The 24259-nt window shown below is 37.8% G+C and overlaps 1 protein-coding gene across 3 annotated transcripts in view; it reads left to right on the top strand.

The window, feature by feature from the left end:
- Positions 1-17719: 17719 nt before the first annotated feature.
- Positions 17720-24259, top strand: part of Tnks (tankyrase) — a 202420-nt gene continuing 195880 nt past the window's right edge. For 2 of the 3 annotated variants that reach the window (XM_026402900.2, XM_026402898.2), the window contains exon 1: positions 17721-18543. In XM_026402900.2, coding sequence (XP_026258685.2) covers positions 17871-18543 — 673 coding nt within the window. In that variant the 5' untranslated portion in view covers positions 17721-17870. Of the gene's footprint in view, positions 18544-24259 lie in introns of all 3 variants that reach the window. The other variant, XM_026402901.2, reaches the window with a different exon arrangement.

The following is a 24259-nucleotide window of genomic DNA, read 5'->3' as shown; positions in this document are numbered from 1 at the left end:
ACAACGTTCTACAATTCTAATGATAGGTACTTTAACTTAATGTATATTTTGGCAAGAACTTTGAAGGAAGAGATGCAATTCTATTGACAGAGAACCCAGTTCTTCATAACACAGAAGTTTAGGCCAGTGTGTAAAGTTCTGGAATACCAGAGGGCACAGCTGAGCTGGTGTCATATGGGACTGGGAGCACCCTTTTCCTTCTTGAGCACAGAGCCATACCTGGGAGCTCCAAGGAATGGAAGGCACAGCAGGAAGCTGGAAATGGAGCCAACTCCTCCTTCCTGTGCTGTTCTGCAGCCATAGCTTCCCACTCCTCTGTGATGCCCATAAGTATCATTCCTCAAAATCATCAGTTTATATACCGTGATTAGCATGAGCTTTAGCTTCCTCAGAGGAAAACAAGGCATGAGTGAAATCTAAGCCTCATGACAGAATGGATACTGACAGAGAGTGGAACACTCACGTACCATGGCTGACGAGGACAAATTGGAAGAGCCTAGAGTGACCAGTGTGGTGGGGGGTAGCAATACAGAAATCCATGGGCAGGATCTACCTTCTACCTTCTAAGGAATGAAAGAACAGATAAGATTAAGTAGCCCCTTCCGTTTCCCTTCCCAGTTGTAGGGACGCAAATGTCTATCAGGAATAATATTTAAGGTCTTTTTTATTAATTTATTCAAAGATAATAATGTCTTTTTAGATTATAATTAAAATAAAACTTTTCATCTTATAGTATATATGCACAGAATAGTAAAATCATAGAAAATGGAACTTGTTTGAAAGTTACAACTGCCCCCTCACCAGTTTGCCAGAAAGATGTGTTGGTTTTTATTCTCTGCCCTGGCTTCTCTTCTTCCCTGCTTTGTCTGGTGGCCTCGGGAGTTAATTTTATGTGTCAGTTTCCAAGATGACTGGTAAAGCATGATTTTCTGAGTGTGTCTGCAAGGGTATTACTGTCATCCAATCTGTTAAGGGTCTGAATAGAACAAAAAGGCAGAGGAAGAGTGGATTCACTCTTCTCTTTGCTTAATCTGGGACATCCATGTTCTTCTGCCCATAGACTCTGGTGTTACTAATTCTCAGATGTTTGAACTCAGACTAGGACTTTCACTATTGTATTTTCAGGCCTTTAGATTCAGTTTCAATAATATGCCAACTCCTTGGTTCTCCAACCTGCAGATGGCAAATTAAGAGACTTCTTGTAACCATGTAAGTCAATTGCTGTAATAAATCAATCTCTCTCTCTCTTTGTCTCTCTCTCTCTGTGTGTGTGTGTGTGTGTGTGTGTGAGAGAGAGAGAGAGAGAGAGAGAGAGAGAGAGAGAGAGAGAGAGAGAGAGATCTATTTCTCTGGAAAACTCTGACTATACTGGCCTTGGATTCTGATGTCTCTAGGATTAATGAAGGGAGGAAGGAGATATAAAGGACAGAAAACGTATTAGTTTCGGGTTCCCTATGAGCATGCCAAATGTTTAAAACTGACTCACTCTGGTAGGATAGATGACCAAACTGACTTCTTTTATAGGGTGCATTGCAGATTCTTCAGATGTGCTCTTGAGAATATTGGACTCCATTTCCTGTGATTTTTCCTCTGGCTGACTGCTAGCATTTTCTTCCTTAGTCTCTAGCCCCTCTGAGGCATTGCTTTTGAGCAGATTGCAAAACCAGGTCAGCTCCTTTCATCTCTAAAGCCAGCTTCTGCCTCATGAATAATATTTGCATGAACTCCACAGACCACATCCCCTACCCCCAGTGCAGCTCATTGCTTCTCTCTCTGCTCTGCCAGATGAGAGTCAAAGCCTCTCATCTTAAATTCCTCGGGTGCATGCTAGACATTGGTCTACTATTTGTAGCACATTCCATCGTCACTTATCAAGCCCTCTGGATGGTCTCTTTGAAGAGAGATAAGGGGGAAGTCTTCCACCCGTCTCTCATGAGGGCTAGTACTCACAGTCCAGTGATGATACTCCCCAAAGAAATGTCCTTCTCTATTCCACATCTTAAGTTATTTTCTTTAGAGTGGATGGCAGGCTTAGTTCATAGCCACTTCTTTTGCAAACTGTAGATGAGCAATCTAGAAATTCAATTTGTGTGACACACTTGCTATCTAGGGTCTTATGTACTCAGTCAAAATCGAAACTAAAGTCACATTATAACATCCTGTTTTATTTAGCATTTGTCTGGAAGGAAACAAAAGAGCAAAAATGGACTAGATACAGCAAGTTTTAACTCTTTAACTGCAAGTTGAGTGTTCATTTCTAGCACTCCCCATCTGTTATGGCCTGGATCTAGAATATCCCCCACAGGTTCATGTACTTAAAGACTTGGTTCCCAGTGCAGCAATATCCAGAGGTGAGGCTCTTTAGAAATAATTAATCAGGAGGGCTATAACCTGATCAGTGAATTAATACATTTGGTGGATTAATAATTTGAATGGATTATTGGGAAGTAGCCTTAGTTGGAGGTAATGAGTCACTGGTAGCATGCCTAAAATGGTATTACTTGTGCTGAGGCTCTCTCTCTCTCTCTCTCTCTCTCTCTCTCTCTCTCTCTCTCTCTCTCTCTCCTCCTTTCCTCTCTTCTTCTCCCTCTCCCTCCTTCCCAGCTGCCATGTGCTAAGCAGCTCTCCTCTGCCACACCCTTCTGCCATGATGTTCTGACTCATTTTAGACCCAAAGCAGTGGAAGTGGCCAACCATGGTCTGAAACCTATGAAATTATGAGGAAAAAAAAAAACACTTCTCTTAAACTGTTTGTGTCAGGTATTTTGGTTACAAGCTGACAAACAAGCTATCACAGTATCCTCACTTCCTTTCCCATTGGCTAAGTCAGTTTGGGTTACTATAACAAAGATACCATGGATTGGGTAGTTGAAACAACAAACATTGCTTTCTTACATTCTAGAGTCTGGGAAGTCCAAGATCAAAGTGCCAACAGGTCAGGTATCCGGTGAGAATCTTATTATATGCCTACATGGTAGGGACCAGTGGTAATGGAGAAAGAGAGAAAGAGAAAGATTGCATGTCTCATTTATTTATTTATCTATTTATGTATTTGCACTGGGGATTGAACTCTACCACTGAACCACATCCTTAACTCTTCTTATATTTTATTTTGAGACAGGGCCACTGAGTTGCTTAGAGCCTCATTAAGTTGCTAAGGTTGATCTCAAACTTGAAATCCTCCTGCCTCAACTTCCTAAGTCACTGGGATTACAGATGTGCACCACTGTGCCCAGTACACATGTATATCTTTTTAGAAGGACATTAATTCCTGTGTCCAGGCTCCATTCTCTTGACCCAATTTCCACCCAAACCCTATTTCCAAATACCATTACTTTGGAACATTCAGCATGTGAATTTTGGGGAGATATAAACATACAGTACTCTCTCCTTCTAGAAAAAATTAAGTTTAACTTTTTTATTAACATAAAAAACAATGTTTTGAGGTTCATCAAGGAGTAGGTAAAATAAACTACACTTAAGTCACAAAAATATACAGGAAAACAAGGAAATAGTTATGGTTTAAAAGTTGGTATAGTTGATACTGTAGAAAAAGAAGGGAAAGAGGTCGTAGAGAGAATTTGGGGGTGTTAGTAATGTTTTATCCTGTGATTTGAATGATATATAGGTATTTGCTTTATATTTTATGCAAATTCTCTGTGTATATTTCATAATTTAAATATTTTAATTTTTAAATTATTACCAAAAAAGTGGGCTTGGCTGGAGAGGGAAGTAGCAGAGTGGAAGCACAGAGATATAGCTGAAGATTATTATATTAGTCCAAGTAAAGTTATACTGCTGGCTTGAACCAGAGTGGTGGTGGGAAAAATCATATAAAATGCTAAGATTTATACTATATTTTCAGGATTGAGTTTCTAGGAATTGCTGATACCCTAGCTGTGAGTATGTTGGGATAGAGGTTGCCACAGTGCATAAAAGAGAGAAATTAAGGATGATTCTTCGGGTTCGGGACTGACCTAATGGGTGAATGGATGGTACCATTCAATAACATCAAAGAGACCTGAATTAAAACATTCTAAGGAAACAATCAGATGTATAAACATTTCAACAATTTAGTGTATGTATTATTTATTAACACAATTTCATAGTGCTCTTCTTTCAATAATCACTAAATTAGTTCAAATAACCTCTACATTTTACAAAAGAAAGTCAATACGCATTAAAAAGTCCTCATTTGGCTTCTTGTATCTTAGTTGTTATTATGTAATGTCAACTATTACTAGCACACCTTGTGTTAGATGATAAGGTAATAAGAAAAAGAAGAAAACAAATATATGTAAGCATATTTCTAACAAAAAAAGGAATACTCAAGACATTTGTAGACCTAATTTTTGCAACTGACCAAGTAGTTTTAGTTGGTATTTAAAGCTACCTTCTTCCATTACCCATTCTATATTTCCATTTCCTGCAGCAGCAACCTTACTGACCTTTGCCTGGTGGAGTGACCCAAACTTTTATTTTTCCAAGGTCTAGGACATTACTACCCCTGTCTGAATTGAACTATTATAGTTTCTTTCATTGCTTTTAATCACAGGGCATAGTGTTCCCTAAGGCATCTTCTGTATTCCAAACATACTCTTCCTTATCTCCAATCCAATTTCCCCTTGGTAATCAGGATCAATCCTCCTGCCAATACACTAACTCCTCTCTTTGCCTGTTAATTCAGAGGCAAGAGGAGTCCAAAATAGCCAGGCAGCAGTCTTGACTTACAGTTCAATGAATGGAATCATTACTGTGTTTCCTGGTGGAAGCATTTCTTGCTTGAGATTAAGACTTAGACTACCAGAGAATGAGATCACAGAAAGGAGAGAAAGTTTTTGCTAGCTGATCTCTAGGGATAACAGTAAGCATTGCTACTTTTACTTCCGCCCCTTGATTCTTTGACCTGTGAATGCTGACTAGAGGAGAAAGAACACTGTACATTGGATGCTGAATAAGAGCACATACATTCCTTGGAAAATGGTTTTAACCTTGTAAAATATTGCTACCTAACTGGTTCCATAACTAAGTCTCTTCAAAAGGCCACTGTACTGTTCTATCAAGACAACTGTTTCAGTATGACGAGGAATATGATGAGATCACTACATTTTGTGACAATGGGCCCATTGCTGCACTTAATTTACTGTGAAATGAATTAATTAATCAGAAGCAATGCTTATTGTAATCCTTATACTATGATAATGGACAATAAATTTTTCAAGTAAAATTGTGGAAGGTAATTTGAGGCAAAGAATTGCATATAGGCAAGGCAAATATACATCCAGAATAAGTTTCTAGTCTAGTGAGAATATAACATCAACCAGTTCATGATGGAAGCAGGTTCAATGTAACCAAAGTGCCTCCAGGTAGCTGGCTGATCATCTCATAGAATGGTACCATAGTGGGGACTCAGTTTTGGTATTAGTTGCTAACAGATGGGACTTTCAATAGTGATTGTATCCAGATCAGCATTGGTAAATGCAAGTCTATGTTGTTGAACCCATGCATAACTTCCATCTCAGCCATATCCATTCATGAACCCATTGGGTAATAATAGATATGGCTGGGGAAAAGTTGACAGTTATTCAGAGAACACATCATTTGATCATTAACATTATACTTTGCGGAGGTCAACTTTTGGTGAACCAGTCACAAGAAACACAACATGTCTTTTGCTCATTCAGAGAGGCCAATCTATATGTGCCTTCCCTAGACTTCCTTGTCACTAATTTTCCAATCATGTTCTTTCTGGGTCCCTAATTATTCAGCTAAACCATTGGCCACAGTCTATTAACATATATAATTGCACGTCTGGCTGATGCTCCTTCCAAATAAAATGAAAAACTAGGCACACTGGGAGAATTTGCCTTCTGTCCTTCAGGAGTGTCTGAGAAAAGGGCTCTAGTACAGCTGTCCATTTTCAGGTGGTGCCTGAAGAACCATCTTTGAATCAGGCCCAAATTTTCTATTCCTAAGTCAACTGGTCTTAGGTAACTCCCCCATGAGGCCATGAATTCAAACTGGGAGAAAAAGGTAGTGTAGGAGGAGTGGAAGCCCTGGGCAATCAGGCTACTTCTTCATGCCAATTCTTTAGGACCTGCTTGAATCTGATATTGAATATGCTATTTCCATTTGACGATGGAGTGTTTCTCTGTTTGCCCAAACTTATAGCTTAATGGATCAGACAACACCTACTTCATGATGGGTAGCACATGTCATGTGGTAACTTGGTAAACCATGAGTAAATGCTCAGCTTCTACTAAGTCCAGTAGCAAGCAAGTTTCTCAAAAGGAGAGAAGATATCTACAGAGGATGGCAGAACTTTGTTCTAAAATTAAGGGTCTACACCATGATTCACCTATATGAGCCTACTAAAGTCCCTAAACAGCATCCTTATCTGTTGCTGACACTTTCATTGTCATTGCATCTGCTGGGTCACGTGGTCCAGATAGTCAAGCACCTTGCATGGCAGCCTGAACCAGTTTCAGCACTTTCTCTTGTTCTGGACTTAACTCAAATCCTGTAGTTTTTTATGGGTCACTCAGTAAATAGGCTGAAGTCACAAGTCTAACGGGGACTTTTTTGCCTTCAAAATCCAAAGAGACTCACTCACTCAGCATTATGCATCTTAGGGGGGTTGTAGGATGGGCCATAAGCAGCAACTTATTCTTCATATTGGAAGAGACATCCTGACATGCCCCACACACCACTGGCCTCCTAGAAGTTTCACTGAGGTAGACATCGCCTGAATTTTTTTTGGATTTATTTCCCATTCTCTGGTATGCAAATGTCTTACCAATAAGTCTAAATTAGTTGCTACTTCCTGTTCACAATGCTATCAATTTAAGGGACCAGTATGATGTCTTTGGAAGAGAAAGGCAATCTAGATACCTGTGAACTAAGTTATCTCACAAAAAGCCAGGGTGTTTATAATCCTTTATGGTAGGACAGTGTTCATCCTATTACAATTCCCTGAGTAAATGTAGTACAAGATAGTCTGCTTCTTCCTCCATGTGCTCATCTAACCCCGTTTTGCTCCCTAGGATGGACCTCTTTCCTCTTCATATAAGACATGCTTGGGTATTCTCATTGCCCTTAATAAAGGTCACTGAAATGTGCTTGCATCCTAATCCCCAGAACCCATAAATGCTATTTTCTATAGTAATAAGAACTGTGTAGGCATAATTAAGAATTTTGAGGTGGTGAGGTTTCCTTGAATTATCTGGTTGAGTCCAATGAAACCATAATGGTCCCTTTTAAGGATAAAGCAGGAGAGTTAGACAGAACATGATGTGATAAAAGCAGAAGTTGGAGTAATGTGTTTTGAAGATGGAGGAAGGCATCAAAAGTTGAAGAATACAGCCAGTGAGGGCTGAAAAGAGTCAAGAAAACAGATTCTCCCACTCAAAGGACACTAGAATTTATCACAAACTTCTGACTCTAGGGCTTAAGAGAATAAATTTGTGTTGTAGTATTTTAAGCCACTGAGTGTGAGATAATTTGTTACGGCAGCAGTAGGAAACTAGTACACTCCTTGCTTAAGGTTTTGAGGTCTGCCCGTACTATTTGAAGTGTGATTATGGGAAAGTGTGGGAAGAATCCAGTTTTACCTTCTCCCATTAAAAATGAGCTATATTATTTGGAGAATTGATCCCAGAGGAGGGTTATGATTAATTTGAGCCCAACTCTTTCACTGCTTGTTGATAAAGGAATGTAACCCAAGTTCATCAGTGCATGGAATTCACCCAGCAACAGGGATTACTTTAGAAATAAAAATGTGACCCAATTTGGGCCAATGAGATCCAGAGAAAAACAAAGAAAGACAGTTTCTCTTATTCTAGTTTCTATTTCACTGAGAAGTAGAAGCAAGCAAGAATTGTTCTTTACCTCCCATCACCATATATGTAGCCATTTACTTTCTGCTGTGCCTGTACATTCTACCTTCTCCCTAGACAGTAAAGATGAACTTCCAGTGAAGGTCTTCTAGATCTCATCTTTCCTGCCTATCCAAGGATGTATTGCCCCAGAAATTATCCCTTTGTCCTGCACCATGAATTTCCTCTTCTGTATTATATTTTCAGTAGCACAAAAATAAACTTTCATTCTTTCTATCTTAAAATCCCTCTCTTGAATGACTCTTAATGGGCATGAGTTTTCTTTTGAGGATGCTGCAAATGTTCCAATATTGATTGTGCCAATGGTTGCACAACTTTGAGTACCTTAAAAACCATCAAAGTGTACACTTTAAATGGTAAATTGTACTTATGTGAATTATAGATGAACAGATTTATTATAAAATAAGAGGATGCTGGCAAATATAATATTCTAAATGTTTGAAATAAGTCACAATGATTTTGAACTCCTTTAATGGAGGATCTTAAAACATTTGCAACCTTATTCTAAAAAAAAAAAGATACAAATAGTATCTACTCATTAATAAAAGTATAAGCTATAAAAGAAGATTAGAAACTAAAAGTACATCCCCAAAAGTTCTATCTCGACACCACTCCTTTTTCTCTTTGTTACTTTATTCCTTTCCTTCCCTTTGCTCCATTTACTGAAGAATTGGCCCATTAGGGTCTGGACTCAAAATTGGCACTGGCAAGTGGGAAGTCCACCAACATTTTTATTGGCCAAAGAAAATCATGCCATTGAGTCTAAAATCAAGGAGCTGGTTACTGCACTTTATGTGTAGGTGGAGTAATTGTAAAGTCGTACAGTTAGGAGCACAGACCCAGAAAGTGGTGAAGAACTGGGGGTCAATAATTTTTATTCTGCCATATTTCTTGAATCACTTCTTCAGTGGTTTCTAGAACACTTACTCTCTACTAGTTTCAATCTTATTCCACTAGTTCTTCCTTTCTCAGCAGTGGGTCTGGAATGCTCTGAATCCCAATCTTGGGAACTCTTCTCCAGCTACAATCTTTCATTCAGTAATATCTCATCTGTTTTTATGGCTTAAAAAAACTCCTATATGTTGACGACTCCCCAGTTTATATCTTTACCTTCACATCTCTCCCAAACTCCATACTCAAACATGCAACTGCACTTGAATATCTAACAGTAATTTTAAACTTGGCAAGTTCAAACACAAACCCCATTTAATATATTCCCCATCTAATAAATAGGGAACTATTCTCCATCTAATAAGTGGCAACCCTTTCTATCTATTTGCTCAGGTAAACCTCGGATTCATTCCTGATTCTTCTTGTTTTCTTGCCACTGTTATTTATTACATTTTAATAGCCTCTTTCTCCCTAGAGCATTATTTAACACAGCAGCTAGAGTAAGCTTTTTAGAAATATGTCCAGCTGTGCCATTCTTCTGCTCAGAATCATTCAAGAACTCCCAGCTTACTCATGGCAAAGTCCTGCTCTGGCCTTGAGGTCCTTGTAATTTGATGTGTTAGTCTTTGATTCTATCTGACCCCCTTATTCACTCTGCTTCAAATGCATGAGCTTCTTTTGTGTTGTTTGAATATTCTAACTCTCTCTCTCCCCAGAGTATTACTTGTTCCCTTGGCTTGGAACTCTCTTTCCCCAGATGTATTTGTGCTTATTCTTTTACCTCTTCCAGATCTTTGCTCAGATATTCCATTTTCATTGAGACCTTTGCTAAGTACCACTTTTAAAATTATATCCCTATCTTCATTGCCCTGTTTTCCCCAAGTTCTTACCATAGCATTTATCATCATCTGACAGAACACAGATTTTACCTATTTGTTTATTGTCTATTTTCCTTAAGTGTATATATGTGAGTTTCATAAGAGCAGGATTTTCTGTTTTGTTTATTGCATTGCCCCAATTGTGCCTAGCACTTAGTTTGCCCTCAATGAATATTTGATGAATTACTAAATGGATGGATGGATAGATGACATTGAAGGTTTTGGTTACCCTGCATAGTGATGTATGATTGTTTCATTGGTTGTGGCTGAGTGTAGTGATTATAAAAACTGACCAAATGTACCTTAAGTATCTCTGTAAAAAGTGGCTACCCATTGAATGTTGCTAGAGGTATGGGTGTGGATCGAATCAACCAGGAAGTATGTGCACTGCCATTTCTAAGAAGTCATCTCCAATACAAACACTGAGGCTATGGGGAACTATTTCACCCATTGAGAATTAGTTTCTCTTTAACTCAGGGGAAGAGTGAAGCTCCAGAAGAGCACTGGGCCTCACTTTAAGCATAGACACTGATTCGACATCGATTCTACTTTTGACACTCCAGCACAGATATTTGAGTTATTACAGAATGTAGTATAGAAGGGGTATTGTTAGGGTTTGGCTCTGGAACGTACCCCAAAAGCTAATGTGTTAAAGACTTGGTCCCCAGTGCAACAATATCCAGAGGTGGGATTTGGGGAAAGTGATTGGATCATGAAAGTTCTGACCTAAAATGGATTTATCCATTTGATGAATTAATAATTTAAATGGATTAATGGGAGGAGGTAGAAACTGTAAGCAGGTAGGGCATGGTTGGAAGAAGTAGGTCACTGAGGAATGCTCTGGGGTGTCACATATTGTCCCTGCATTCACTCCCTCTGCTTTCTGAGAGCCATGAGTTGAGCAGCTTTCCTCCACCAAACCCTTCCTTTCTGCCTTACCTAGGGCCCAAAGCAATAGAGCCAGATGACTGGACTGAAACCTCAGAAAGTATGGACCAAAATAAATTTTTCTTTCTCTATGCTGTGTCAGATATGTTGGTTACAGTGACAAAAGCTGACTATAGTAGATGTCAAAAACTCAGACACCAGTGCCAACATACCTTAACTTCAACTCTACTCTTCCTAAACATGTGATCTTGGGCATTTAAGTTTTTCTTTCTTTTTTATTTTTTAAAAATCAGGATTGAACTCAGGGGCACTCGACCACTGAGTTACATCCCCAGCCGTATTTTGTATTTTATTTAGAGACAGGGTCTCACTGAATTGCTTAGCATCTCGCTTTTACTGAGGCTGGCTCTGAACTTGAGATCCTGCTGTCTCAGCCTCCTGAGCCACTGGGATTACAGGTGTGGACCGCCATGCCCAGCCCAGCAAGTTACTTAAATTTTCAGTCCCCAAGTTTTATCATCTGTGCAATGTGATAACAATACCTGCCTCACAGAGTTATTCTGAAGTAAAAGTAAATTAGCATAGATAAGGTGCCTGGGATGGTTTGTGATATATCATAAGTACTGTATAAATTATACTTGCTATTTGAAACTGGGGTCTTATGTTAGAGACATGGAGATATCACCTTTTCAAATGCATCACTTTTGAATCCCAGAGGCTGCTACACAGTGCTTTGTATTCTAAGAAAGTACCCTCTGTGTCCTGATCTCATATAGCCTCACTACACTGGTAACATCATCTGTTTTTTATTCTGTCTCCCTCTCTAGATCATAAGCACTCAACAATCTAGGAACACATCTGACTCATTCTGCTAATCTCCACGTCTTGTAAGCTACCTGGCACATAGAAAACACACAAGTGACTTTGGCCACAACCTTAGCTGAGGAAAGTCAGCAAAATGTAAATGCACAAAAGGAATGGTGGAGAATAATTGCCCTCTGGCAATACCCAGTGGTAGCAACTATGCAATTTTAGCTTATTGTCATGTGGAAAATTAGACTGGTTGCATCCTATTATCTGATTTCCCCAAAAAGCTCTATATTAGTTTTATATTGCTGTTGTAACAAATTAGTAGTTTAAAAATCATACAAATTTATTTTACAGTTCTATAGTCATAAATTTGGCATGGGTCTACTGGGCTAAAAATCAAGGTGTTAGTAGAGCTACATTGTTTTCTGTAGGTTTCAGGGAATAATCTATCTATTTCTACTTTCCAACCTCTAGAAACTTCCAGTCCCCTCCTTTCATCTTCACAATCAGCAATAGCTTAGTTAATTTTCTATTACTATAACAGAACACCCACGACTGATAGTGTATAAAGAAAAAGGCTTTATTTTGTCCCATAATTTGGAGGCTGAGAGTTCAAAATTGGGCAGTTTTTATCTGTTAAGGGCTTCGTTGCTGCTTCTAAACATATTGGAACAATCGGTGGGAAAGTGGGTGCCTGTGGAAGAAAGAAAAGGGAGCCAGTTCCTAAGATAGCTAATCCATTTGGCAAGAAAGCATTCATGAGGCTTTGCTCCTGTGACTCCAACACCTCTCACTAGGTTCCACTTCCCAACACTGCCTCATTGAGAAATTAAGTCTCAACATGAGTTTTGGTGGGGAAAAACAATTCCTCACATTGGGTCATTTCAATGTCCTTGGTCTTGTCTTTTTGCATCTGTAAGGACTCTTGTGTTTATATTAAGCCCATTCCCACATTCCAGGAAAATCTTTTTATTTTAAAGTTAGTTGATTAGCAATTCTAAATGCAAACTTAAATCTACTTTGTCGCATAAAGTAGGAAATTCTCAGATTCCAGGTATTAAAGCATGGACATCTTTGAGGTAACATGGTTCTGTTTACCATTAGCCTAATTATGTTCATAAAAGTAGTTTGGGGATGCTCTATTAACTGTAGTCTTTGAGGTGTTGGGTTTGCCGTTTTCCTGTTTTCGTGTCACGTGGTTGCTCCTTCTTACATATTTGGCGATTCATGGTTCTAAATGCACTTTCTATGGGAGTTTTTTTTTTTTTTCTTTCTTTCTTTTTTTCAAACATCCTGGACTAAGGAATTCAGGAACTACGTGTAGTTTCTCTCGAGGTGCTCTTGGTAGCTTTGGTTCTTTCCCACACCACAGCAACAGTGGCTTCTCAGCACTAAGGGGTAGAATTTTTTTTGAAAGAAATTTGCATATCTTCAGGCCCAGGGAGACTCTTGCAGTCTCCACCTCCCCACACCCTGACTATAGCTAGAAGGAGCTATTTGTACTTCCTCAAACACAAGCTTATTAGACTTCCAAGTTTACTAGACTTTCCTTAAAGACATTCTAAAGCAAAAGAAGAAGCAGGTGTGAGAGGGGAAAAACATTATTAGGTTGAAAGGAACCTGCATGTTGTTGGGTCTGCAAAATGAGCCATGCCTCTCTGTTAACCTTTCTATGTCCCATACCAGAGGTCTCCCCAGTTCTTAATAATGACAGCTGAGATTTTTAAAGTATTTACTATATGCTAGAAGCTGTTCTAGGCACTTGGCACATATTACTTTATAACAGCTATTAATATCCCCACCTTGCAGATGCAATTACAAAGAAGTTACATGACTTGCTCAGGATTGTACAGTGGTTTCTTCTGAGCAACTCAATATCAAAACAAAGACCTAGGTTCAGGATGTGACCGAGTAGGCAATCATGAGAGAATCTGCACACAAACACCCTTTGATTCCAAGAGCTTTCACTCACTATTTCCTTCAAGAAGCTAAGTAAAAACAGGAAGCAAAAGGAGATCGTGGGTGGAAGGTATGCTTCATCACCTGTTTGAGGATTGACAAATGCCTCTCGTGGCCTCAGCTGTCACTCATGTCTAGCCAGAAGTTTGGATGGTCTCTGCTGGCAGGTTTTGCCCTATCTTTACCAGGGTAGGAGTCACCTCATGATCAGTGTATGATACTTGCAACCCCTCGTTGGCTACACCTAAGTCATACATCATTATATATGCATTGTTGACTAATTATACCATTTCTTACAAATGCATTCAAGAACTTTTTGGAACTTTTCTAAACATGTTTATGAGTTTGGGGAATAGAGTGTATTTTTTTTTTTTTTTTGGAGTGAGGTGGGCAGATATTAGTCCTTAAAGGGGTATACATGTATGGATTTAATTAATTTTGGGAAAAAATGCTCATAAGGAAAAAAATTTAATGTGAAAACTTGTTTACCATTTTTAAAGCAAATAGGATTTTATTCATCCCGTTAAAATGCTTCATGTGGAGTCCTTAAATCATACACAGAACAACAAAGCTAAGAATTATATCCAAGCAATTGGCATGCAGAATCCACATTCTTTTTCTTTTATTAATATATTTTATTTGTTGATGGACTTTTATGTAGTGCTGAGAATTGAACCCAGTGCCTCACACATGAGGCAAGCAGTCCATCACTGAGCTATAACCCAAGCCCTAGAATCCACATTCTTCTTTTTTTACTTTTGTGGTGCTGGAGATTGAACCCATGGCCTTGTGCATGCAAGGCAAACACTCTACCAACTGAGCGTTATCCCCAGCCCTAGAATCCGCCTTCTTCACCACTATTTTATACTGCCTCTCTGCTGGGAACTAATACTTCACATTGAACTGACTACTCCCAAGTGTAAAGACCATACCTAGCAAGAAAAAAATTAAGTTATAAGAGGGAAGTTTACAGATATCTTAGGAGCTTTGTGTAGAGGTCCCTGGTATGTAGAGATATCTCATAAAGTGATTAAAATCTTCAATGAGAGTTGCTAAGAAACTTACATAGGGGATCTTTGAATTACAATACTTTCCTCTCTGGTGATAAGTTGCTTTTTTCTTTTACCAAAATGTCCTCTGATACAATGTAGTTAGTGTGATTAGTTGTTGACCTTGTTGCCTACCTGTGGCTTTACAAGGAAAGATTCATGTGGGTTTTTTGGATGGAACGTCAGCAAAAAGCAGTTAACACTTTCATATAGAAATCTGGGTCCTTGGCACCACAGGAATTTGTGACATAAGAATAATTTATTATCTTCCTCTGAGACCAAGATGAAGACATGTCATGGTCTTGATGAAAATGTAGTTCTGGCTTGTGCTTGTGGATTTGCAGAGAAGGCATTGCATAAGGCATCAAAGAACAACTGGACCTTACATGTGAAATACTACCAGTGAACTTGGATCTGAGGCAGATCTATGGGATACATACAAATGGAATAACCACACTAAGTCTAACTGCAATATGGAAAATGTGCAAGTTTATGATTGTGTAACTTTCAAGGAGTGTCCTCATGACTCCTTGGAGAAAAACAGCAAACGTCAGAACATAGTCCAGAACGTAAGTGCCCTTTGAGTTGGTGTTTTTTTCTACATCAAAAATATGACCTAGAAGAGTGCTATACGCTCACATTTTAAAATATCTGATAAGATGCTACTTTATTGGATTCTTCAACAATTCTTAGAGATGTCAGAGATTATAAAGAATCCTGAATTATCAAAATGAGGAAACAAGTTAAATCTTTGTTTGCTCAAGATTCATGTGACAAGAGAAATGGTGGATATTTACTCCCAATCCCGATCTTCGGAAATCCCTATCTTTGGAAGAAAAAAATTATCAATAGTCATTGATAATGTATATTAACAGTTTATGTACAGCACTTAAGAGAACAGAAATAACATTCGAGGAGTGCTTACAAAATACCTAGGTCTTTTAATCCTCATGACATCAGTGCTCCAATGAAATCAGGAGTTTAGACTGACAGAGCTGAAGTTTATCTACCAAGATTAGCCAACTAGTAAATGTCAGAGATGTGATTCACGCTCCAATTGTTTGACTCCAGGCTTTGTTCTTTTCACTGTGATACAATGCATCCCTCTTGGAATTGTGTTTGACCACAGATAAGGTAATGATATTTACCCTTTTATGTGTAGAGCTCACCATTAGTCCATATAAACCTAAAAACCTTATAAATAATTAATGTTAAGTACTTTTACTACTCTCCACTGAGGATGAAAAAAGCAATTTCCAATTGATCGAATGCATTTTCAGACATGGTTTACTGGTAGAATAGTTTCAGGCAATTCTGTGTTTTTATTCTACTCAGCAGAGATTTTCTTATTTATTTTGTACTAATGAACAGACACAATAGATGTGTTCTGAATTAGCTTGTACATTACTTCTCTTTCTGATACATGAGCAACTAGCCATCAGGGGACCAGATGAGATATCCCTATGCTTTCCATTCAGGAAGGTCATAAATGAGGGGGCAAAAGATGTGCTATGGATAACTCACATATCATGTTGATTCACCTCCCACTCCTCAATGCAATCTAGTGCTCTGCATTAAGAAGTTAAGATTCAAGAGAATGACACCGATTTGGCATTTTACTCTGAAGTTATCAGGAGCAGTTTCTAGATTCTGATGAAAAAGAAGGAATTATTCCTTTGGTTCTGATCATGATTGTTGCAGTTAGTAGACCCTCATCTTTTGCTGTATACACCTTTTGAAAAACCATTGTAATATTCATTGAAAAAAGAAATCCAGAATCTTGGGAAAATGTGGATCCTATTATATCTCAGGGTTTATAATAATAAACCAACAATGGGAGCCCTGTTGTAGGTCTGAAGGGGGATGAAATGACCGATTTTTGCCTCCTTCTTTCAAGAATGAATCTATGAATCTAAGGGAAACAACTATGAATGAATCTATGAATCTAAGCACAACCTAGATTATGGATACCACTGTGTGGTCATGCTTCTATATGTCTGGGGTTTGTCTGCATTCTGAGGAATTAAAATTAGTGCAGTAATAACCACATATCCTAAAATAAGTTGTGTTTATTTTTATAAATTTGATTTTTACACATTGATTTGTTTATGACACCTAAATGTTTTCCTGGAAAAGTATAAAGACTTATAAATTTGGTTGTCTTATGTATTGAAATATCATTTATGAAGTAAAAAATAAAAAAAAGGATTCAAAACTGGGAGAATTGTGTTGTGGCCTGATTTCAGTTGCACTGTAGAGTTTTCTTATCCAGCCACACTTTTTGTCAAGTATCTAATGTAAACAAATGGCACGAATTTATAAGAAAAAAGGATAATGTTGGAATTATACTGTAACTCCATATTTGATGAAAATTAAATGCCACTTATGTTTCTGATCCTATTGCATTTAGTTGATAGCACTAAATAAACTCAACTTTCTACTGAAATGAGAATATTAACATCACACTAATTACAGTGAATAAATGCCTACTTCACTATTGGACAGAGGTGTGAAATGAGATCTCACTGAGATTATCCCATTCATGGATATATCTTTTTCCTTCCTTCCTTTTTTTTTTTTTTTTTTTTTTTTTTAGATGGAATCATGCTAGTTTGCCCAGGATGGCCTGGAACTTGCTTCTCCTTCCTAAGCCTACTGAGTAAACTGAGACTCCAGGCTTGTGTGTGTGTGTGTGTGTGTGTGTTTGTACTGAGGATTAAATATGAGGTGCTATCTGTGCTACATTCCAGCCTTTTTAAAGTTTTTTTTACTTCAAATTACAGAGGCTGACCTTGAACCTGCCATCTTCCTACTGCAGCCAATCTAGTAGCTGTGACCACAGGCGTGTGCCACTGTGCCTGTATGACACATTTCTTTTGCTGACAAAACAAGTATTTCTAAAGGGAGAGAAAAAAATTAGTTGAAAATAGCATCTGAAAGGTGCGTGATAGCAGTCAGAATTTTATCTGAATTTGGGAGGGGAGAGGGAAGTGGAATGAGAGGAATGATTTACAATCCTGGTAATCGAGACACTTTTGAACTGGAGGATTAAAAAAATATATACATAGAATGAGAAAATTCGTATGAAAGGAACAAGAGATCAAAGGAGATAGCTGGAAAAAAATAGTTTAAATTTTAAAAAATTTCCAATGAGTTAATTATAACTGAGTATTTGGGAACTAATCAGAGCAAGAAAGGAAGGTAGGCTGAAAGTGAGAAACGCAGGAAGTTTCTTTCGCACTTTGGCAGATGTTGATTCCAGCATTCAAATCTGTCCAGCCGGCCCGCCAGGGCGTCACAAAGCCCGCCCCTCAGCCACAGAGCCACGCCCCCTTCGTAGGTTGTTCCCTGAGCTTCCAATACTTCCCTCCTTCTCTTTGACTCCGCCCACAGCGTCTAGTATCATTTCCTGTGTGCCGGATGCTGATTGGCCCAGAAGTCGGAAGTGAGGGCGGGTGGTGGGGCCGTTGCCGCAGTGACAGTGCTGGGGGAGTCCGAAGATGGCGGCGTCGCGTCGCTCTCAGCATCATCACCACCATCATCAACAACAGCTCCAGCCCGCCCCAGGGGCTTCGGCGCCGCCGCCGCCACCTCCCCCACCTCTCAGTCCCGGCCTGGCTCCGGGGACCACCCCAGCCTCCCCCACAGCCGGTGGTCTGGCCCCCTTCGCCTCCCCGCGGCACGGCCTAGCACTGCCGGAGGGGGATGGCAGTCGGGATCCGCCCGACAGGCCCAGATCCCCGGACCCGGTTGAGAGTACCAGCTGTTGCAATACCACCAGCACAATTTGTACCGTCGCCGCAACTACCGCGGTCCCGGCGGCTTCTGCATCATCTGCCGTCGGGGTCGCTCCCAACCCGGCCGGCGGTGGCAGTAACAATTCTCCGTCGTCCTCTTCTTCCCCGACGTCTTCCTCATCTTCCTCTCCATCCTCCCCTGGATCAAGCTTGGCTGAGAGCCCCGACGCGTCCGGAGTTAGTTCCACTGCAGCTTTGGGGCCTGGGGCAGCGGCAGCTGGGACAGGGGTCCCAGCAGTGAGCGGGGCCCTACGGGAACTACTGGAGGCCTGTCGCAATGGGGACGTGTCCCGGGTAAAGAGGCTGGTGGACGCCGCAAACGTAAATGCAAAGGACATGGCCGGCCGGAAGTCTTCTCCCCTGCACTTCGCTGCAGGTCAGACACTTTTGAATTGTTTATTACAGGTTTGGACTTGAGGGGTCGGTGGTCCGATTAGAGAAAGAAAACAGGTTATTAAGTTGAAACAAGATGTGGGCGTGGTTATGGTTCTTTAATACCTTACCGGAAGACTAGAGTTTCCTTTCTTTAGGTTGAGTCTGGGGGACGGGGGCGTGGGAATGGGATGTGTGAATCCATTCTTTAGTGTTTGCATAGTGATGATACTTGTACTTATTCTAAAACTTCCTGTAGCGTAATCTCTGGATATGTATATTCTTAAAACTTTTTCAGTTCTGAGAATGTAGGAATAAAGTTAGATTTGGCTTTAGAGCGTGTGCTAATTTATTGTGTTTTTACAACAGGGTTATGTTCCTCGAGGAGAGTCTATACCAGAAGTTTGATGTAACTCAACAAGTGTTTAAGGATGTATCATAGTCTTAGTAACCTTCAGTGGAGTTTCTGGAACCTTTCAACTCTTAAACCTTTTAAGAAGTTTACAGTTCAGTTAGGAAGACCAAAATATGTCAGTTTGAAACAACTGGGAGAATAATATTTGACTGCATTATGTGAATTTAGAAGAAATACAGGCTTTGAACTTGTGGATACCGCTGTTAGTCGTGTAAAAGACTCAGTTGCCTCAGTTTACTCATGGGCAGAAATGCTATAGTAAGATTGGATAAGTAAAATATGAAAAATCTGCAAACTCCTAACTCTGGACCTCACACTTTTTTTTTTTTTAACCATTGCTTATTTATTCATTTTTAGCAAGTAGTTGAATATTTTCTTTTGGAAACACTTTATTATTTTTGTTAAACAGAGAAATGTAAGACAAAAACAGGATAACAGATAACAGTCTCACTGCTCAGACACTTTCTATTGATATTTTTAAAAATAAAGTTAATAAAGTTATATGCATTAAAAACATTATATTAGAAGTACTTTATATATGTTATAAAATTCAAGTAGGACAGAAAGATACAAAGTAGGCACTCCTACCCACCCACACACTTCAAAGTAACACCAAAGGTACCCTCTAATAAGTTTCTATTTGTAATGTATGTCACATCACTCCTTCATTTGGATGTTAATAGTAAAACTATGTTTGGAATTTGTATTTATTTTAATTGCAGCTCAGTAGATATTATCCTAATTTTACAGATGATACAAGAGAGGCACAGACTGTTTAAATAAAGTCCTGATTCATTCAAGAAGTAGTGAAATTTTCATTCCAGCACTTGATATCACAATTTTAGAGCTTGTGATATCAAGCTTACACTATCATAACCTATTCTTGGGTTAAGGTAACATTTCATTTTGGTGAGTAATTGCAGTGCAGGATTTCTGATTCTTGCAGTGTTTTGAGGGAAAAGTAATTGGGGGTTTATAGACAAGGATAGCTTTCATATATATATTTTTTTATTGTAGCCATACTTAGAAATACATTTTACATACTCCAACAAAATGGAATGAAAATCTTCAGGACACTATACTTTTCCATACACAAGTGTGGTACTTGGATATTTTTGTCATAACTCATCTCATTTTAAGCCAAAGATCCATTTAGGATCTTGACCAGTGAGTGGTATGAGAAACACAGAAAATCATTTTTAGGTCAGTGTATCCATTCTTAATATACAGACATTACTGTTAGGAATACAGTGAATTGAGTCATAAATAGGCTTTCATCTAACTAGATGTTCACTCAAGGGTCTTACATATTTTAGATGAAATAGCATTTCTTTTCTTTAAGCTGATTGAAAGATCTAAGTCTGATTTTATAAATCAGCCAAGATTGTTTACTTTTGCAACTTATTCTAAATCTTTTAAAATAGTGTTTCACAAGTCTTGTCATTTTTTACAATAACTCTTTATAAGTAATCACTAACAAATTATAATTAGTTATATTTATTTATGTATTAATTTACTCATCAAGTGTCTTCCAAATCACACCTCATCTATTTGCCACAAGTTATTTTTAATTCTGCTCTTGAGGTTTATATATTCCTAGGTAATCTAGAATACAAACAATAAAACAGCTTTGTAATTAAGTAATAGTTTAACCTAGAATTGACTTTTTAGAAAAAAAAAGGTTATAGTTCAGTTGTGGATAACAGAAAATAATAACAGTAAAATTCATGATATATTCATGATATAAAAATATAACATCCTTGAGTCAATTTCCTTTACTTTCCTGTTTCTAGGATAACATTAAAGCTTTTTTCAATGTAGTTTCCCTTAGGTATAGGTCAAGTAGTTAAAAGTAATTTTTTGTTAACTATTAGTTGGTTATTATGGTAGTCAATGAAATAAATATTTTAAAGATAGGAAGTTGGTAAAGTCCCTTGGGTAGAAAAGTTGTAGTTCATTTGTTTCATAAATATTTTATTACTTATAGGTCAGGTATTAAATACTGACAATTTTGGAGTAGCAGATAGTCCTTACTCTTACGGAGCTTCCAGTGTACTGGGAAAGTCTAAAGAAAAACAATTAACAAAACTCCACAAAGTGTGCTACCTAGAGTGATAGGAAAAGAACAGAATGCTCTCTTTTGGAGTGTGTGATAGGGCTGTTATTCTGGGTTTGGAACAGTTAAGAAGTCTTTCTAGATAAGGAGTTTTTTTTTTTTCTTTTTTAAAGGAATTCAAAGGTTAAGCCCAAGCTAGCCAAGCAAATGATGGAAGGAATAATAAATAATGCCTTTATTTCTATTTAAAAATGAGTTTACATTTAGGTAGCATGAAATGAAACCATTTAACAACCTCAGGCACAGTATTAAGCCATATATAAATAGTACTTATGATTTCACTTATATTGCTATAAGAATACTAATCATATTCTTATATTCTTTCCAGCAATAGAATTAATATTAGAATTGTCCTGGCCACAATTAGAATGTAATCTTCGTTTTTCCTTGTTGATATCAGTTCTCAAAATACTGTTTCAAATGACTTTCAGAATACTATTTCTAATCTTCCTAATGATTTTTTTTTTTTTAACTGTTGACTAAAGTTAACTTTTCTATAGATAAGGTCTTCGTCGCTGACATTCTGTTGTCAGCAGTACAACACTCAAAGATCTTCATAAATAGGACCAATTTATAACAATACCATCTTAATTCAGTTCCTAATAGTAACATTTTTGTGAAGGGACCAGTATAATTCTGACAAGATCTATTTTTGTAGAAAAGTTGAGGTTTTGTTTTGTTTCTTCTTTAAGGTTTTAACAAAGCATTGGATTCTGAAGACATTTTGAAGTAAGGTTTCTGCTTCAGTCCTGGAGTGGGAATCTTTTTGTACTTTAATTGTACCAGTTGTCCTTGGTTGTACTTCCAAGTAAATGTCTTGCCTCATGGTTTAAGAAGGGTCTACTTTGGTACTGAAAGGAATTAGTTTCATAATCTAAGAAATATCTTCTTAGACTTCAAATTATTGTTTACAAACTAGATTATCTTTTACTTAGTGTTATCTTAAAACCTTAATATTTCCTTAAGATACCTCTTTTTATAGGAGACTAAGGCAGGAGGATCACAAGCTCAAATCCAGCCATGCTCGGTAAATTTCTGAGGCCCTGAGCAATTTAAAGAGATCCTGTCTCAAAATTAAAAATTAAAAAATGGCTTGGGGATGTGACTCTATGCGTTTAGGGCCCCTGGGTTCAATCCCTGGTACAAACAAAAAAAATAAGACAAACAAACAAAAACCACCACAAAACCCCCACCTTTTAAAAAAAAGTTTCCATAGAACTTCTAGTTAGAAAGAAAGAGCAAATGTTTCTTTTGTCTTAATATCACTTTTTAGAAGCAAATTGTTCAAAGAATAATGAACAGACTTTTAAATAATAGAGGAATGCTTTCATAAATTGTAATACTGCATAATTTCTGTTAATATTATCTGCTTCAAAGTTCCTCTAGCATATTTTTTAATGCATGTCAATTATATAGATTATATTATATAATTATATAACTAGATTATATAGCCCATATACACCTAGGCCATATTGTATAGTGTATTGCTCCTCTGCTACAAACCTGTAGAGCATGTTAATGAACTGAATATTGTAAACAGTTATGATACAATGGTAGGTATTTGTGTATTTAAACAGAAGAAGAGTAGTAAAAATACCATATAAAAGATTTTAAACAATTGGTATACCTGGTTAGGCATGTATACGTGAATGGAGGTTGTAGGACTGGAAGTTACTCTGAGTGAGTTGTGAGTGAACAGTGAGTGAATGTGAAGGCCTAGAAATTATTGTATGCTACTGTAGATTGTATAAACATGTACACTTAGGGCTACATTAAATTTACCAAAATATTTTCTAATGGTGGGTTGACCTCAATTTACTGTAACTTTTTTATTTCATAAATTTTAAATTTAAAACTTCTGATTCTTTTGTAATAACACTTAGCTTAAAACATAAACACTTTGTACAAGTGTTCAAAAATATTTTCATTCTTTACATTCTCACTCTATAAGCTTTTTTCTATTTTAAAACTTATGTTTCTGTTATTTTTTTATTTTATTTTATTTTTTTACTTTTGAAACTTTTTTTGTTTAAAAATCAAGACACAAACATACACATTAATTAGCCTAGCCTACACTGGGTCAGAATCATCACTGTCACCCACCTCCATATCTTGACCCACTGGAAGGTCCTCAGGAGTGTAACACACATGGAGCTGTCATCCTCTATGATAACAATGTTTTCTTCTGGAATGCCTCCCGAAGGACCTGCCTGAGGCAGTTTTATGGTTGATTTCTTTTTAATAAGTAGGAGTACACTCTAAAATAATAATAAAAAGCATAATATTGTAAATACATAAACCAATAATAGTCTTTTATTACCATTATCAAGTATTATGTCCTGTACATAATTGTATGTGCTCCAGTTTTATATGATTTTGCCGTAGGTTTGTACCATCACCACACACATTGGAGTAATGTGTTACACTAAACATTACAATGGCTATGAGGTCACTAGATGATAGGAATTTGTTGACTTCATTGTAATTTTATAGGACCGCAGTTATGGTTGTGATCATTGTTGAGCAAAACATCATGTGCAACTTTTGACTTTATACCAAGAGTTGGAGATCACTGGGAGTCATCTTAGAAGCTGCCTTCCACATTGACCTTGTTTCTCATTTCCTAGCTTACTCTAAAAAAACTAACTGAAGATTATTAGTTTTTATACTTTTCTAAGAAAGTAAAGTATAATTTTCTTTTAAATCACTATTTTAAATGAATTCCACAGATTATTTATTTATATATTTTTGGGTACCAGGGATTGAGCCCAGAGGCACTAGATCACTGAGCCACATCCCCAGCCCTATTTTGTATTTTATTTAGAGACAGGGTCTCACTGAGTTGTTTAGTGTCTCACCTTTGCTAAGGCTGGCTTTGAACTCTTGATCCTCCTGTCTCAGCCTCCTGAGCCACTGGGATTACAGGTGTGTGCCACTGTGCGGCAAATTACACAGATTTTAATATGTAGTATTTTCATTATCATTCAGCTTGAAATGTTTTCTTATTCTATTTGTGTTTTCTCCCTGATCCATGAGTTATTTAGCAATAAGCGTCAGTTTTTTGTTTGTTTTGGGTACTAGGGATTGAACCTAGGGGAACTTTTACGGCTGAGATACATCCGCATCCCTTTTTTATTTTTTGTCTTGACAGGGTCTAAGTTGTTGAGGGTCTTCTAAATTACTGAGGCA

Source organism: Urocitellus parryii, chromosome 14 (assembly GCF_045843805.1).
Source record: "Urocitellus parryii isolate mUroPar1 chromosome 14, mUroPar1.hap1, whole genome shotgun sequence".
Taxonomy (NCBI): domain Eukaryota; kingdom Metazoa; phylum Chordata; class Mammalia; order Rodentia; family Sciuridae; genus Urocitellus; species Urocitellus parryii.
Note: the sequence above shows the minus strand (reverse complement) of the source record. Positions and strands in the feature narration are given on the sequence as shown.